Source organism: Taeniopygia guttata, chromosome 2, assembly GCF_048771995.1.
Source record: "Taeniopygia guttata chromosome 2, bTaeGut7.mat, whole genome shotgun sequence".
Taxonomy (NCBI): Eukaryota; Metazoa; Chordata; class Aves; order Passeriformes; family Estrildidae; genus Taeniopygia; species Taeniopygia guttata.
Genome location: NC_133026.1, coordinates 147,530,502 through 147,549,043, shown reverse-complemented (window position 1 = coordinate 147,549,043; position 18,542 = coordinate 147,530,502). Strand labels below are relative to the sequence as shown.

Genomic DNA, 18,542 nt, shown 5'->3' with positions numbered 1-18,542 from the left:
AAAATGCTGACATAATGCTGGAATGGTTTAAGCCATTGCATTTAATATTCAGTCTCAAGGGTTTGTTCTTCTTGTAACATTATGACACAGAACACATAATAGTTTTTTGTTGTTGTTGTTGTTTTCCCCCCAAAGTTAGTTGAAATGCACTGAGTATGTCATCATTTTAAATTTAAACCAGAGGCAGATTGCTGAGGTGAACCCACGTGACAGGGGTTGTTCTCAGGAGCTGATTTCTGTAAGAATCTCTTGAATCCCACAAGGAATCAGTTTGCTATAAATGGAGTGATGCTTGATGTGGATGTGGAGAAGTGTCACTGCTGTTGGCAGGTGGAACTCATCCATCCCTGGGACAAGGGAGGCACCAGCTGCACAGGATGCTCAGCCCAGCCCAGTCCCAGTTCAGCAGGGCCTGACAGCAGCCAGGGCAGAGCCCTGTGGGGTGCAGAACAGGAACTTTTCTCTGCTGACATTGCAGTGGCTCAGAGCCAGAGGTTTCAGATAAGATGAGCTTTTGTAGCTCAATGACATCTGTAGCTGCTCCACACCTTTTTGATGGTTTGAATTGTAAATTAACTCTGCTGTTTGATTTCACTGACACTGCTCTCCTTTGTTTAGACCTCTCCAAATACTAAAGATAAATAGCAAAAATCTGAAACAGAGATTCAGCAAAAAAATTAACAAGTCAGATACATTTATATTATTAACACACTTAATTTGAAAGGGGAGTTTCACAGTGAGTTCCCCACCAAAACTGGGATAAACCAGCAATATACAGATCCAGTGTAAAACAGGATTTGGTGGTTGTAAAGTTCATATATTTGTCTGAAGCTTTTCAGGTTTAAAGAGGAACCTGTTAAAGAAAGACAGCTTGTCTTTTTTAAGTGCTTAGTAATATACCTTGGAATATTTCTGGTCTAGTGAAGTGAAAACTTGGTCTTTTCCAAGTGCTCCAATATTCCAAAGCACACAAAGACAGGAGGCTTGTAAATCCTCTTGATTTTTTTTTCTTCCTCTAAATAAAGGTCTTTTCAAACTAGTGAGGGATGAAGTTGGTTTTAGGAATCCAAAGCAGCAAATTGCTGGTCTGGGAGTCAGTGTGTGTCTCTGAACCAGGTTTCACCACACACCTCTTGCTGTTTCTCTTTCTTCTGGTGTTTTCTATCTTGATTCCTCAAATTCTTGCAGTGGACAGTGTCTTTGTGTGAAACTTAAGATGCCTGGCAGATTGCCCTCCTTTTAAAAAGTATAGTGATTTTATGCCTAAACACATTTGTGTGTGTGTAAGATTATAAATTACTAAATTTAAGCTAAACCAAATAAATAAGCTAAATAATAAGTAAATAAGCTAAACCAAATTAGTTGGATTTTAGATTTCTTTGGTAGTCATCTGATGTTTTGGCTGAAATTGCTGTGATTCACCAGAAACGACGAGTGTTTTAGCTAATAAGGGATTGCAGCTTTTACCTCCTTCTCACTCTGCATCTGCATTAAAAAAGAGTTCTTTGTACATAGCCAAGGGTGTACACTCAGGAAATGGTAAGACTAAACTATTTGCTTTGTGCAAATAGTATATCAAATGTGTAAGAAGCAGCACACCAGTTAACTCTAATTTTATGGACTATATTTCCACTGTTTGGCTTGAGACATCTTATTAAAATGCTCTGCTCTAGTCTAAAGGAACTTACTTTGGCCAGCAGTTTGTTTTTAAATAGCAAACATTAGCCTTGGTAAGGTGATCTTGTATTTCCAGATACACATATTTCCAAAAATAAAACTTTTCTAGTCCATTCTATTTTACAAAAAGGTTTTCATAAAGTAAGACAGTACAGCAGTAGCTGCTTGCTCCCTTTTTACATAAATTCCTCCTGACACAGAGTTCTTTGGTTTCTTCTGCCCCTTCTCTTGCTTATGTAAATATGACAAGGAAGAATGATTATACTTTTGCATCGCTTGGCTAATCACTGTGCCTCCTTTGCCCTGGAGAATTCATGATTTTTTTTTAATTCTAGCTCAAATGCTGCTTTCCATGCAGTGCCACAGAATAAGACATTTCAGGTCCGTGTGTTTCAGTGAGCACTGGACAGGCAGAGGATTGAACAAGTCTTGGCAAGTTCTTGGCTTTGCTGAGTTAATGGTTGGATTAGATTATTTTAAGGGTCTTTTTCAACCTAAAGGCTCCTGTGATTCCAAGCAGTCCCTCCTGACATTTGGATATTCAGGTACTGTTGTAAAATGATGTTTTTGTGGGGAGGGAGCTGTGAGTGGGAAGATGACAGGAAGGGAGAGATGAGCTGCAGTAGCCAGCACAAGGGATGTGTCTGAAGGGGATTTTAGGATGTCCCACAGGGTTGGTCTTGCTTAAAGCAGGTGCTGGTTTTGCAGCTTTAGTATGAACTTATTTGGGGAAGGCAATTAAAAGTTCTCTGAAAATACAGTCCCTGTTTCAGCTGATAGAGCAAAGTGTTGAAGGCACCTGAGTAGCAAACCCCAGGACACAAACCTTTAAGAAGGAAATAAATATATTAAAGAGAAGCTGGTTTGTTATCCTGTTCCCCAGCTGGTGCAGCTGCTGTCAGCAGCACAGGCAGCATTTTAAGCTTGAAGGGGTCCAGCTCTAAGTGCGTCATGAAACGATGGCAGGAATTTCTAATAATTCTGGTTGTGCCATTGCCTCTCTATCCCATGGTTTAGATATATTCAGTAACATGCTCCATGAGGGATTGGATACTTGGAGCAAATATCTATATAGGAGCTGAAAGATTTTAGGATCCTGAAAGGGGCTTCTTAGCAGCTTTCCAGGTTCTGCTTTAAAATCACGAATTTGTGACATAACAATATTAAATTTTAATCACTGTGATTAACTGTGATCATGGCAGTGAAATGAGAGTTCTTCTCTAAGGTGCTGCTTAGGAGCAGATCCTGTTTGAGGGAGCGGCCAGTTTAGTCATGGCATTCAGCTGAAATTTCAGTTTGAATTAAAAAGATCCTGTTTTGAAGGAGGTAAGCTTGATTTAAGTGAGATTTTATCATGAAGGAAAAAAACCTCTGTGGTATCGTTTGTGAGTAAAAGAGACTTTCAGGAGGTTTCCTATAGAACAGAAGCCAAATGTGAAAACACAACGAACAGGAGAGGGGGGGAAAAACCCCCTGATGTCAGTGTTACACCACTTCAGAGTGCTCTAAATGAAGGAGATGTTGGCTTGTGAAAGAACCTGTGTGCTCTGGGTTGAGGCTGATCACCAGCAAAGCTGTGAGCAGGATGGAAAAACAAATTCAATTTTATTGAATCACTTCTGCTTGCAGAGCACAGTGCAGGCTCTGTGTCACGATTCCTGTGTTCCACATGAAGGTCTGCCCTGTGCCCAGGTCTGAAAGAGTTTCTTGTGCAGGACTTGTATTTCTTAGCTCCTTTTGAGTTAGTTGGTGGGGGTAAAGGTGGCCTTTTCTTCAGGTTGAAAAATTATTGGGAGTTTTTTTAATGTCCATTTTGTCAAGACACTCCAAAAAGACAAAGCTGAGAAGTGTAAGTAAATTTTTAGATGAAAAATTGTATCTTGAGCACTTAGGACTGTGTCACAGCTCAGCTTTGTTGTATTCCACAGCTCACTTCTGTGAAGAAAGACTAAGAGTCTTGCAATAAATGACATAGTTATAAATTCAAATTAAGTAATTATTAAGTAATTTGAGGAATATAAAGACTTTGTTAGAGCTGTAGCTCTGCCATATGGTCACAGCACTGGGAGACATTCAAGTTTATAGTCTATTGCAGATTAATTTTACAAACCTTGAGCAAGTCATTAATCTCCAGGTTCATGGAGGAGGGAGTTGCTTCTTAACTCACCCTGCTTTTTCACTGATTAATAAGATAATATAGTTGAAAATACCCTTAATGCTAATAAATTGCAGTGTTTCAGATTCCCATCACAGTTGAATAGACTGGTGCTGTAATCTTTTCCTGTTTTAGCCTGACTGACTGAAAGGCTTCTTTTCATGCATAAAAAGACCAGAATGATTTGTGATGACAGTCTAAAGAGATTTCTTCCATATCGTTGTCCAGGAAGTTCCTGCATTGATTCCATCAGCACGTGGTGCTGGTTAAGGAGTTTTTACTCTCCTGTGCTCCTCCTTTATGAGTCTCTCATTGGATTTGAGCAGAGACTTCTGCTGTGCAAATAGTAACAGTGTGGTGTGAGTGGAGAAATATTCCATGCAGGTTTGGGGGTTTGTTGTTTATAGAAACATATTTGATGTGCCAACCTCATAGTGCTCATTTGAATTCAAAAGCTCAAACATCAATAGATTTATTCTTTCTACAGGTTTTTGTTTCAGGATTTTTCCTCACACTGGTTCAAGAATGTACAACGAAATAGAATGGGATATTATCAGGTTCAGCCTTCCAGTATTTGATCTCTGCCCATACAAGGAGCTCCAGCAGTAATTGCCCTGTAAAAAAAGGGCAGTAAAAGCCTGGTTTCTTTATTTCTAACATAGTTCTTGCACAGCAAGTGATATTTTTCCTTATTTTTGCATTTTTTATTTTTTTCACAATAATTTTACTGAATACTGCGTAGAAGAACTAAATAAATAAAAAAGTCCCATGCAGTTTTCAGCAGCATTCTTGAGCACCAGCTGGAAGCTGCTGTGGAGGGTTGGAAATCCTTCTATTCATTTTGTTATGGTAGTCTCTAGACTCCTGGTAAAGTGTTAGAACTTCTATTTTTTTTAATTTAAAACAAATTCATTAGAATCAACTTCCTTTTGTAGCTAAACTTGCCAATGTGGTAATTTTAAGACAAAGCATCTTCCATTCAATGTGGCAGAACAGTTGAACAAACTTCAGACAGGCAAGGGCAGAGTTGGACCATCACAGGGCACCAGGGCATGCACATGAATTAAAAACACCTTTACCTTTGCAATGTGTCCTTCATTTGAAATAGGTTTGGTCAGGTTTCAGCAGCTTGTGCCACCCACCTATCAGTGTGAGGGTGAGCAGCATTTCAGCACTTCAGGCTTCAATGAGCTCTGTAGCCTGAGCAGGCAGGTCAGGAGTTGAAGCATCTCTTCCCTTTTAGATGGCTTGCATTGCCTGCAGTGACTCTATACCTGTTCTTCTGTTTCAGTACAGAGTGTTGGGTTCCCTCATTCTCCTGTCAACACCTTTTCAGTAGTTGCTTAAACCAACTGCAGTATTTTTTCCTTTTCTTTCATAGTGTGTCTGGAGTTTTTCAGGAGTGTTACCTGAGGTTTGTGCTAGAATGACAGGGCTGAAAATTGTCATGTGATGTCAGGAAGAGAAGTCCCTTAGGAGTATCAAGGGGGAGAACTCAGAGTGTTCCCCTTTAAATTGTCTTAAACCAAGACAAATGGAAATACTGACACACTGACTTAGTCAAGAATTTCCCCCTCTCCTTGCACCTCTTTTAGTTTCTAGCATTGAATCTGATTAATGTTCTGTCTTTCTCTCTGATATGTGCATTTTCCCACTAGATTAATGATTCCAGTTTGCTCAGTCACGCAGCAGTTTTTATGATGATAGTTTTTGTTGGTTGTAGAAGTTGCTTTTATTAAAATGTAATTTTCCTTTTTTACCATTCCTGCATTCCTCCCACCACTGACTGGTTCGCTGTCCCTGTAGCTGCTGCTTCTCTTCTAACACTGCATCCCCTGCCCGTGTAACATCCAGGTGGCTGGACCTCACTCCTGAGCTTTGGCTGTGAAAAGCTACCAGCCCCAGGATGCAGGTTTTTTAATTTAATTGGCTTTTTAAACCACTTCTCACATTTCCTTGGGGAGAGGAAAAAGGGGAAAGCAGAGAGGCGCAAACAGGTAACAAGAGAAATAAAAGGAGCAGATATCCTCAGGTGCTGTGTGTCATCTTGAGTCCTTTTTCACCTTGTGTGGCTTCTTTGTATTTTTTCCTACTCATAAGCACTCCTGATAAGCACTTTGCTAAAACATGCAGTGGGGTGACTGGGAAAGGGGGTAGTGAGGGTGCCATGGGCTGTTCACCCAGAGGTCCTTGCAGAGCTGGAATATCCATTGGCAAGTCAGGTCTGCACTGGGAGTAAGATTCTGGTGGCAGATTTGAGATCATAAAATCTGTCAATGCTGTATTTCAGGAGACAGGGAAACAATGTTTTCCCTTGTTCTGTGTAACCCTGCTGTGTGAAATACTTCTGTGTTGTTTTAAGGGTTCAGAGAGTCAATACATACATGTTTAAGTCTGATGACTGCCACTTTTAGCTGGAATATAGCTGTCACAAAAGTCTGGCAGAACTTAGATGGCAAACTTGGAAAAGCAGCTTGCACTTCTGGGATAAATATTCTTTTGTTTTTAATGAATGGTGTGCATAGCTGGCATAATCTGACTTTTTAATGGGTTCTAGTCTTATTTCTAAAAACTGAAATATTAATTATTGTAGAAAGGAATTTGAAGGAAAGTACCAAAAATGCTTTAGAGTTTCAGAGATGTTTGTGTTTTCGTTTGGGTATATAGAATTTTAATGTAAACCTTTACTTTTATGTTTGTTCGTTGTAGATGTTCTCTTCAGTCTCTTTTCTTTTATTTCCAAATAATTTGTTTCTTTTTTTTTTCTCTTTCCTTTCTTGCCTCTTTGTAAAGGAGTCAATCACTGTCAGCATAAAGTAAAGAAAGCTAGACGCTTTCTGCCTTTCGTCTTCTGTGCCCATGAGTCGCCGCCCAAGGGTACTGCTCTGCTCTTTGTCTAGGCTGCCTTATTAACCCAAAAGCTGAATATACTAACTCAGTTACTGTTTGTAAACTACTTTAGCCTCAGGTAAACAGAGTTCCAAGAATAATTTCATTATGTTTTCCTGCTGTTGAATTGGATTTTCATGCAGCATCACCAGCTTGGTGGTCCCTGTTTTGATGGGGAATGTGTTTTCTAGCATCATATGCTACAATGACAAACAAATTATTTTATTTATACAGTCATGCAGCCCTTGTCTGCCATCTTTTTTTTTTTGTAAATGTATTTTTACTTCATTCTTGGACCCCTGACACAGCATGCTTATAGATGAAACAGAATAGCAACAATAAGCATCAGCTGAGATGACTTTGAATTAAACAGACTGCAGCGATGCTTTTGGCTGCGTACTGGTCCAGCACTGATCTAGACCAGTTTGGCTTTATTAGGGGTAAGAAGAATTTCCTGTTATCTATAAAAACTGTCTAAAATATTTGCCTTAGCTTGTGCTGTGGGGTTTGGTGCAGTAGGGCTGCTGCAGTACACGTGGAATCTGGTGTTTGTTTGAAATCTTCCCCGTAGAGTTGCTCTCTTTGCCACTTGTTTAAATTTCAGCCTTGTACAAGTGCACAATGCTCTGTTTCATTAAAACTTGGATGGTTCCATTTCTCACTCATGTCTTGGTGATAGCTCAGGAGTGCATTTCTTCTGGAAGGATCAACACCAACTCTGCTTACCCAAAATCCTCAGTGTACTTGCAGAGTCTAGTTGAGCCGACTCATCTGGCTGCAGGAGAACTGCTTTAAAGTATTGAATAAACCCAGAAATTGACTATTTTCAACAATGCTTTAAAAGAACTAGTTCCAGTTCCAAATTTAATTTTTGTGTACCTTTGTGTTTGAAAGTCATTAACTCTGTTTCATCATAAAAGCTTCTTAGAGCATATCTCTGTCCCTTGGGTTTTAGGTGAGAAGTCTTAAATTCTGCTGCTTTTCTGGTTTCTCTTGAGTCAGGTATATAAGATAACTACAGTCTGAATACTTTTGGATTACTCATGAATTTAATAGTATATTTTCCCCTCCCCCTTCTCTGTCCCCTCTCTCTCCCCCTCTTTTTTCTCTCTCCTTGCATGCCACCTGGATCTGCAGATGAAATTAGTGGGGACGGTAATATGTTTTCTAGTCTGTGTGTTACTAACGTGCAATATGCAACTCTTATCTCCATATACCACTTAATGCACATTTCAGTAATACATTTTATACAGCTTTTAGTGTTAAAAAGTGGTCTGCTTTGGGTATTAGCTGATAAATACAGTACTTTACAGGCTGTGCAACTAATGCTTTCTGCTAAACTGGAATTGGAAAAGGAAAAATTCTATTTCAAACACACAGGGACGTGGTGGTGCATGTGTTTGCAATGAGGCTGTGGCATGATGCAGAGAGGGTTTAGAGGTTTGCAAGTGTCCAGTTTGATTGAAATGGCTACATCATCATTAATTTGGTCAGTGGGTGAGATCAGTGGATTTAACACCTGAGAAATGAGTCTACTGAGTACTGCTTTAAAGGCATCAAAGCGCTCCTTGCATTAAAAGAAACTGTACAAGATTGATTAATGCAGATTGAATACATGAATATTAACCAGGTTTCAGCTATTCAAACTAATAATTTTAAAGACAGATTTTAATGTTTGGGGTTTCCTTTTAAAGACTTTGAAACTTACTACAAAATATTTAACTTCTGAGGCCTTTTAAAGTCTTTTTTCTTCTGAAAAGAAGTTGGAGTTTGGTTTTTTAAAAGAGATTTTTGACTATTTTTCTAAAGGATTCCATCTGATGTTGGGAAAGAATCAAACTGCTGCTACTGATAGTGTGTGTACCTTTATTCTTTTAAGTAGGAGGTACTAAAAGGACATAAAAGCAATATGCAAACAAGAGTGCTAAAAGGAAATAGAGATCATGTCTTGCAACCTTCCTTTCAGTAAAATGTGAAGGAGGGTGTATTAACTTTTCATCTCCTTTCCTTCAGATATAAGCTAAAGATAATGCCACACAATTTTCTTCCTTTTCTTAAACATCAAATAGACTTTTTTCTGTCATAAATTAAAAAATTATATTTCAGATACTACCCCTACATGGCTTTTTCTTGGAACTTACTTTCTTTTCTAAACTACAAGCTCTAATAAATGGGAAAAATTATGAAAAAGGGAAGTTCAAACATGTGCCTAAGGTCATAGATTAGCTATTATGGATTTAATACCCTGGGATGGTTCTCCATACATTTAATAAATGCATTCAGATTTAGTAAAGCTCAGATTGGCTTATTCATGCATGTGACCACCACTACCTATTCCTGAAAGCAACTTGTTAATTTTGTCATCTCCAAGAATCATAACACGTGATGATGCTGGGTTTAAAAAGGGCAGGAAGGCAGCATGATAAGCCTTCTTATTAAATCCAGGTAAAATGTAAATTAATTGTAGGTTCTGGACTATCTCTTAGCAGACACAGTTCTGGGAGATTTGGTAACAATTTGTAATTAATACTGGGCCCAAGCCCCCTCTGTGAGGAAGTCAATTCTCTCTGTTCCAGACCACTTTGAGCCCAGTGTTGATGCCTGGACTGAATTTTCCTCTAATTCTCAGAAATAATGCCAGATATACATAGGAATTATTTTTTTATGTATTCCTCTCCAGAGTGTTAAATGTGGAACAAGAAATATTTGTGTAGTTAATTGTGTAAATTTAATTTATTTGGATTGATTATGAAAACTTTTGATTTCATGATGGTTTTGGGCAATGTATCAAAAGCATGTAAAGTGCTCTGTGCTGTTCTCAGAGTGCTTTTAGTATGAATTAACTCATTTATTTAAATTAGAGAGATGAACAAGCCCTGCCATTGATCACATTCTTACTGCACTGTTCTGTAACCTAGTGTGAAAAGTTTGGGGTCTTTTAAGTGGCACCAGTTTGGTTTCCAGACTTCAAAATTTTTTCTTGGGTATGTTTACAGTATTTTTCATCTATTCCATTTTCTAACATAAAGAACTTTTTGATAGTTTAAACAAAATCCTGTCACGATATCAGAGCGAAACAGAGTGATTTGTCTCCATCATGTTGGGGATATTTTTTAAAGCTTTTTTAAAAATGAAACTGAGGTTTATTTTTACAAAAATATTAGTTTGTAATGTAGGGAAGAAAATAAGATACCAAGAAAGAGATAAGTGCTTCTGGAGTATTCTGCCTGTTCAGAATTGTGCACTGTCTTTACTGTGTTTTGCTATGTCCCACATAGAAATTGCCTAGCAAAATTTAAAATTACACGGAATTTCCCAATTCTGCTTTTATCTGGCATATTCCTACAGGAGTTCAAAAGAAAAAACAGCTTCAATTTTATTTAAGTAGTAAGAAACTAGGATTATAAAATTACACTTACTCGCTGAAGTGTGTTGAGCTTCAAAGACTATAGGCAACCTGTAGTTTCCTAATTGTTGAATATTCAGTTTGCCTGTAAACTGAGCCTCTTGCTTGTCTGTGTGTATAATATTGATGAGCTTTGCTCTGGTTTCAGGGCTGGGTTCAGCTGAGGGACCATCCCATCCTTCTTCCCACTCACTGTGGCTTTGTCCCAGTCCAAGCCGTGGCTCTGGAAATGATGCCAGGGAGATGTAGGGATGCATCCATGTGCTCCAGGGCAGATGGGGGAAAAGAGGGAGGAAATAATGACTTCCAGAGGCTTTCCAGCGTTTTATCACCTGAAATCAACCACAAAAACTGCACAATGGGTTTGGAAATTACTCAGTTTTGAGAACCTCTCTTTGTATTTAAAGTTGTTGAGTAGAATTTGACAGCCTTGAAGTAAGAAATGAACCCACTGTTGTGGACTGGCTTTAAAACCCCTGGAGGAATTGATCTGACCTTTAGGAAATGACCTGCACATACTGGAAGTTCTTTAAGGCAAGGAAAGGACCTTCTGATATGGCTTGATACCATTTAAACCATTTTGAGAACAGATGATGTAAAAGTTGCATTTTTTGAACAGAGGAAGAAGTGCACTGTCATTTTTCTGAAAATTTTGGGAAGTTTTTTCCAAAACCTGTCCATGAAATCTTGACAGCAAAACTAGTGGTGAATTTCCACTAAACAAGGAAGATTGTAAGAAAAATGGGGAAGAGAGTGTGGCTTAAAAAGGTCTTTGTGCTCTAGAAGATTCTGTGGTAAATAACTCAGCTGGCCACACTGACAGTAGGGGGAAGCTGTCCTGGAACATCATTGGTGTCTTCTGCCTGTTTGACATAAAAAATAGCAAACTGTTATTCACACTTAATTGAAGGTAAATAATTTCAACTCATTCATAATTTTTTCTCTTTACTGCAATGCAATTTGCTGTTAAAAAGATAACTAACCAACAGTTTAGATGGGTCCCAATTGCAAAACTTGAACTTTTTTGAATACAGACAAATCTTCCTTTTCTTCTTTGTTGAGTGCATCTATGTGATGTAATGCAGTTGGCACCAAGGTCATTATCATCTCATGAATTATGCATGAGCAAGTTTTAGTCATGCTGTATTAAATGTGACCCAGCAATGCTGAGCTTGGGGTTTGGGACATACCAGCCTTGGTGCATTGGAGTTGTTCTGGAGAATTGTTTTCATCTGCTTTTCCCGAAACTCTTCAATTCCTCCCTTTGCAGAGACTGATGACTATGCAGAGATTATAGATGAAGAAGACACTTACACAATGCCCTCAAGTAAGTGCCATGGTTAACTTGGGAACTTTCCTATCTAAAAGCTTCCTTGGTTTAGCAGGGACTAAACTATTTCAGCCTATTTAATGAATGTGCAAAGAAAATGTTCTGCTTTCCTACTGTGATTTCACAATGGAACTTTTTTTTTGTCTCAAAATGTGGATTTTTATTTATTGTGATGCTGAACATAACACTTAAAGATTGGATAAGATCTCTGTGATGAGAGCAAGCAACAAGCTCTGTGGATTGCTGTCTGACTGTATCTCACCTTGCTCTGTGACAGACGTGGTGCTTTCCAGTTCCACGAGAAAGGAACACTCAGCTGTACCACATGCAATTTTGTTAAAGATGAAAGACTTCAAGAACAAAAATAGAAATTCCAAGTTCTGCTGAGTCTTCATCTTTGAAGTAAAAACAGTGGTGCTGTAGCCACCACAAGGCTTTTGTGTTACAGCCAGTTTGAATTATGATATAATCCTAAACTGTCAAGGCCAGTTAATTGAACGTGAAAGTCCAATATTCTGATTTTAAAAGCTACATCTGGGAAATTCCAGTTGCATTTGGGCAACCAAGGATTTCTCTGGAAGCAAATAATCCATTGGTGCAGAATCCTGCCAAAAACATCAGGTTTGGTCAGTGTGAGAGGGGAGGATGGTGCTGAGCTGGGGCCACATTGTGCTGAAGGACCATGAACTTATGTAGATATCTGAGCTCACCATGGGGCTGAATGTTTCATGATCACTTCAGTGTTCACAGCATTGTTTCCACAGCTGTGGAAAACCTTTGAAAAGCAAGAATATATGTTTTACAAAACATATATATTTATATATATTTGAACATCAGTATTTGAAAAGCAAGAATATATGTTTTCCAGAAATAAACTGAGCATTTTTAATGTCTTGCAGTTAAGTGACTATGTATTCTATTAACATAGTTTCAGGATCAAATAATACCCTTTACTTTTGTTAACAGATTAACTTCTTATAATTTATTTGCCCCCCCTCCCCTTTTTATTTAAATTCACATGGAAGTAATCACTTGTGGGCCCAGCCCTGGATGTGCTGAACACTTGAATATGGCTTCAATGCAAAACCCATGAGATGGGCTGTGGAGGGAATTCATTAAGTGCTTTGCTGGATTGAAGGGGACTCAAGTGTTCAGCTCTGAGTCAGGACTGAGTCAGTAAAGATCACAAGAATGGGCCTGTGACTTCTGCTAATGTAAACTTTAAATTGCATCAGTATATTTCTTCTTTTTTTTTTTATGTTGAAAAATGTTTGTCCTGTTTTGATTTTAAGAAGCTCTATCTAAGTAAGCATTTGATTTTTCTCTTAATTGCACTGCAGAAAGCTATGGAATAGATGAAGGTAACAGGAGACCCTTTTCCCATCCCTGTATGCTTGCAGTTTGGAATGATGTGGAATTTTAAAGCTTACTATTCACTTTCATTTAATAAACATTATTTATTTATAGTTAAACCAGTTAGCTTTGGGATTTTAAAGAGGAAAATGCAGCACTTAAAATCAGAGATGAAAAAAGCATTTATCACCTTGTTAGCCAGCTCTACATGACATTACTTCTGTAGTGTTAATGATGTCAAAGTCAAGGTTATGAAGTTCTAAGCCGATTGGTTCTAATTTTTTCTCTGAGTAATATAAGTAGAGGTGAAAACATATACTGTGCATGCTTTTCTGCTATTCCTGAAATATTTTTCCATGTCTGCTAGCAATTAAATTGCAAATGAAATAATTCAATTGCAATTGATTACATGTTTTGCTGAAGTGCTGAGCCATTTTTATCAGTAAAATTCTCAGCCTGTTAAACTGTGACATTAACAAAATTGCATAAGGACACCAAACATCTCAATTTTATTCAGTTACACACTGGCAGAGGTGTAGTGCACTCAAAATTTCAGTTTCATTCTGTCTTTATTTGCCATCCTCTTGTTCCTGTATTTTTTTTCTTGCAGTTACCTCTTTAAAAGTTCTCTGGGCTTTTTTGATGGTTCCAAAATCTAAAACTGCACATGGTGGAGTCCTCTCAAACAGCCAGAGGAATGTGTGCTGAGTTTAACATCATTGGTGTTGCTTTAAACTGTTTGTGTGCTTTGTCTTTCACCAGCTGTAATTAAAAAGGATTTAATTATGTTTATTGCACTGAAATAAGTGCATTGTGATTAATTTAACAACCTCACAGTTCTTTTCCCCTTGCTTTGGTTCAAACTTTTGAGAGGTTTGAGAGGTCTCCACTGTGTGTGTGCAGCATCTCTATAGGTTGGTGTGCAGCAAATGTTAATCTTAGTTTTTCATATGTGAGACATTCGAGTGACTTACTTTGAGTTTTGTGTCTTGTGGATTATTTCCTTGCCCTTCAGCAGAAACTTAATATTTCAAGTGCATTATATTCTTGTAGCCAGAGATTATGAAATTCAAAGGGAGAGGATTGAGCTGGGGCGCTGCATTGGGGAAGGACAGTTTGGAGATGTGCACCAAGGAGTTTACATGAGCCCGGTAAGCCTCATTTTCAAACAAAAATGAACAATAAAACTTTGCTAGGTAGAAAAAAAAAGAATATTCCTTAGAGGTCTTGGTCTGAATCTTCCAGAAGAAATAAAAAATTGATCCAGTGACAATCTCGCTGTCTCTCTCACAACAAAGCCTAATAAATTCCTAGGTTTTTCTGAAATAAAATACAAAATACTTGGACACTGATCCAGCAAAATCCCAATGCACAGAAGTCACCTCAGTGAAACCAGGGAGGTTGGCAGGACTTGTGTAATTTAAGATGATGCTCATGAGTTTTTCTAGAAAGACTAAGATTTCATTTAAATAGGTCAAAATATTGTGTAAGATAGCAAGAGAAAGCTGCAAAAAATTGTTAATTTCAACAAAATCCCCTAATAAAACAAATAGTTCATATTAGAATAAATGGTTGGAATTTTTGATAGATTATACAAGAATTCTTGTGGACAATAATCTAGTTCTAACTTCAGAAACAGCTGGTTAGAGTCCTGGGCTTGGTGGCTTAAATAATCTTCAGTGCAATATTTAAGTAAATAAGGATAGATGTTCTGTTTCAGGCAAATCTGAAGTCTGGTCTGATACCCTTATTTAGAAAGCACATCTGATATGCTTCACATTGAGAGAGATTCTTACTTTTCATTTAATTCTGTCCAAGTTAACAGAAGTACCAAGGAGTAATGCTTCACTCACTTGGGGCATGCTGGATAAGTCTAGAGCTCTGTAAAACTAATTAAAGACCCTTTTCTTATGGGCTGTTGTTTTGAAAATGTTAGCTGTATCCATTCTTTTTTGAGCATTGGAAAATGGATTTTACTCAGGCGTTCTTTGTTGAGAGTTTTTAACAACCACCTGTGGATTTATTTTATTAATAAAAATGTACTTCATTTAAGACATTGGGATATGTGAAGGTGAAACAGAACAGTGATGTCATTAAATTTTAATGTTCTGGTCACAGAGTGTAACTTACACTCTGGGAAGGAATCTTAAAATCAATGTAAGCTTAATTCTAATAACATGGTAGTGTACCCTTTTATATGTTCAGCTTGAGTGCAAAAATATAGGGGATATTCCTTGCCTTTTGCTCTGCTAGCTCAAAGCTGAATCTCAAAAATTCCATTTGTCCCTGTTCATTGCACTCGTAAAGTCCTGATTCAGCATCCAACTCTCCAGTATTCCTGAAGGGTCACAGCCAGGCTCAAGTGTAGGGTACTGAATGGAAAATGGGTTTATAGATACAGCATCCTATTGCTCAGCTGTAACAATCCCAGTAAGATTGTCTTTAAAGGCTGGTTAACTGTGGAATTAATCCCAAAGTGTCATTTTAAAAACAATTTCCTGCTCAGTACAGAAAATGTGTCCAGTCTAATGCATTCTCAGTGGTTTGTCTCCTTAGCCAAAACCAAAAGATCAACAAAACCCCAATATCATGCCTTATCAAACATTTATTTCCAGACAATTGCTGGTTGCAGGCACTGAGATTCTTCCCTTTGATGCTGCTGTTGGTTTAAGGATATTTCAAAAACTTGAAGTTTAACACTGGGAGAGGGAGGGGTCTGGCAGGCATCCAGAGGTCTCATCCCCAGGCTGATTATTCAATCCTGGTTTCATAAGGGAATAAAATCATGATTTACCATCAGCCTTTTCAGTTAGTTTATGGGCATTTGATGTTTGAAAAAATTATTAGATCAATATTTTCCTGCAAAGTCAACTTGAAGATCTCTTTTGTGAGCAAATTCGAAAATAAGACACTTCATCCTGCAAAATATAATTACTGTTCTAATTCTGGTAATTTTTGTCAGTAAATAGATTTAATATAGACCAAGCATGAGCAGAGATGGAACATAATTCTGAATCTTCATTTTCTACTGGCCTTAAAAATTGGATGAGGATATTCATCAGTCCTGTAGCATTTTGGGGAAAGGTTCGTGTGTAAATTGCCCATTAAACAACGGACAATTCCCAGTTTCCCACTTGGAAGGAGGACATATAGGTCCTTGAACAAGCCCATTCTTAATGTAAAAGCTTGGTTTTAAAACACTTAGGCTGCTCTCAGCCCATCAAGAACATCTCATCAGAGGATGAGAAATCAGATGGGAAAGTCCATTTGATTTTAAATACAGGTGGTTCTGTTGAATCTGGTTTTAAAGCCTTGATCTGACATATGTAAAAATCTTTGTTTTACTTTCCTTTGTAGTCTGAGTTCAAAATTACAGCCAGTCTTTCCTCTGAAAGAGCCACAAAAAGTCCTTAATTTGGCTTTCTGGGTTGCTTGCTTGTATAAGCCAAGTGTGGTTTTTAGGCACATACCTCTTTCTTTCCTCTATTTTTGTCAAATATTGTCAGGAGTTTACCATCCTCAATAACACAAAAAAATGTTATTATAACACAAAAAGTTTACACTCCTATTCAGTTAAGCTTACCATATTCTGTCATAATTTTTCCACAATTTAACAAGATTTAAAACAGATTAAATATTTCCAAGACACATTAGGTGTAAATGCTGTATGCAAGGTGTTTTGATTATAATGGTATTTTAACACTGAAGTTTTCCACATGTAATGTCTCAGCTAAAGGCATTTTATTTAATAGTAATTTTTTCCAAAGTAGTTTTGCCAGAATTCTAAGGGCCAGCTTTTGGTGGGCAGTTTTTGGTGGTTTGTATTTCAGCTATCTCTCAATAATGTTTTTCAGGAAAATCCAGCTATGGCTGTTGCAATCAAAACGTGTAAAAACTGCACTTCAGACAGTGTTAGAGAAAAATTTTTACAAGAAGCCTGTGAGTATTAAGCAACTTCTTTTGGGATCATTTCTGTAACTTCTCCTTGCAAAGACTGCGGCCACCTGTGCCAGAAAAGTCTTAACACTGCTGTATATATTTTATTAATATATAGTCTGATGTTTTCCCCTCCTACAATATGTGCCAAGGGACTGCTCTACATCCTTGCATGGCCCATGGGTGTGATCAGATGTGGGTTCTTTGATTTTCCAAATTGAGTGGTGATGTCTTACTCCTGCATGGCTTTAGAATCAGTTTTGGAACATTATCTGATCTTCCATTTCCTTCTTTTTCCTTAATGAATTTAAAAACACAGCACTTTCTCCAGATTATTGCTTTGGAAGATCAGGCAGTTGTCCTTGCTAGAAATGTTGTGTCCAAGAGAGATCTGCTTTGAAAATTCAGAATTTAAATATATGCTAGAATAGTCCATTTTCCTAAATAATTGCCCACAAGTGTTGCATTCCCCAGGCAGCACATTTCATGTGTGGAGGAAGGCTTTTTGTTGGGGTGAATAGGAACAGAAACTTTTTAAAGAATATTAAAGTTACTGATTCCTCTATTGTTCGGTTTTGCAAGCAAATTAAGATATGGCACTTAAGCCTTAATTTTTGCCTATTATTCCCTACTGTTATGTACCTCTAAATGTTGTAAAGGTATTGTATTTTATCAGTAAAGTAATTGGTTGTGGTCAGATGTTACAGTATATTTTATTCACTCTTCCTTAATTCAAGGAGTTTTTTGAGCTTGTTCAGAAGACCTGTGGTAATAGCTAATAGAGTCTCATTTTTGAATGTCAGATTTTTTGTAAATTACTGTAATTTTTTCCATTGCATTTTTATCTGTTGGAGCAGTAAATACCATTGCTTACAGTAATAATTCAGCAGTCACAAGGTAGGCTGCTGTCTCCTGGCAATGTAGAAAATAATTGCTCATTGAATGCTCCTTATTATCCTTCAAATTTGACAGATTAGGAAATGCTGCTGTAGTCGACACATAAATAGTACTTTTCAATTTTGATTTAGTAGTTTTGCCATTCCTTCTTTCTCTTTTTCATTCTAATTCCCATCTGTTGCCTTTGTCTTGTGTTCAGATTGCAAATTTGCTCAGAACACTTGCTTACTTCACTGAATAAATACATTTATTTCCTAATATGTTACTGTTAGGAATATTAAGATATTTTGAGGTTTGCCTGTGGTGAAGTTTTCAATGCTGAAAAAGATTTAGCAGCTGTTATTGCCTGTATGACATTTCACCATGTTATTTATTCCACTTTATTAATGTTTTAAGCCATGTCAATGAGAGGGATGTTTGCTTTATTGCATTTTTCCCTGTATTATTCATAACAGTAACATTTTAAAGAATATATTGTCTCCCATAAAGTTTCTTTTCAGGAAGATATGTTACTAAACTATGATAATTTTTGGTCTTATAAACACGATTGTCCTAGGATTTTTTGGGGGGGGTTGCTGTGTATCCATGTGCAGAAGTAGATAATTCAGAGCTCATCAGAATAGAAATCCAAAAACACCTCCTGGTTTTAGCTTGTGATTGGTGTAAAGCAGAAGAAAATGGGTTTTATTCTTGCTAACTTGTGGCAGACTTTGCTGTTTGGTAATTCCTGTGTGTTTGTGCTGGCACTACAAACTGCAAGTGTGGAGGAGATGCTGCTGGAGGGTCAAATGAGGGATGTTTGTCAAGGACACAGAAAGGGTGGTTTTGCCATGCCTGTGTTGGAAGAGATTCTGCTCCTCTGTGGTGAGACCCCCCTGCAGAGCTGCACCCGGCTCTGG

General features: G+C 37.7%; 1 protein-coding gene across 14 annotated transcripts in view; it reads left to right on the top strand.

The window, feature by feature from the left end:
- Nucleotides 1-18,542, top strand: part of PTK2 (protein tyrosine kinase 2) — a 188,618-nt gene that overhangs the window by 136,371 nt on the left and 33,705 nt on the right. For 5 of the 14 annotated variants that reach the window (XM_072925052.1, XM_072925051.1, XM_072925050.1 and 2 more), the window contains 6 exons: nucleotides 6,626-6,709; nucleotides 7,859-7,876; nucleotides 11,398-11,454; nucleotides 12,798-12,818; nucleotides 13,864-13,961; nucleotides 16,665-16,749. In XM_072925052.1, coding sequence (XP_072781153.1) covers nucleotides 6,626-6,709; nucleotides 7,859-7,876; nucleotides 11,398-11,454; nucleotides 12,798-12,818; nucleotides 13,864-13,961; nucleotides 16,665-16,749 — 363 coding nt within the window. The remainder of the gene's footprint in view (nucleotides 1-6,625; nucleotides 6,710-7,858; nucleotides 7,877-11,397; nucleotides 11,455-12,797; nucleotides 12,819-13,863; nucleotides 13,962-16,664; nucleotides 16,750-18,542) is intronic. The other 9 variants (XM_072925056.1, XM_072925054.1, XM_030266763.4 and 6 more) reach the window with 5 other exon arrangements.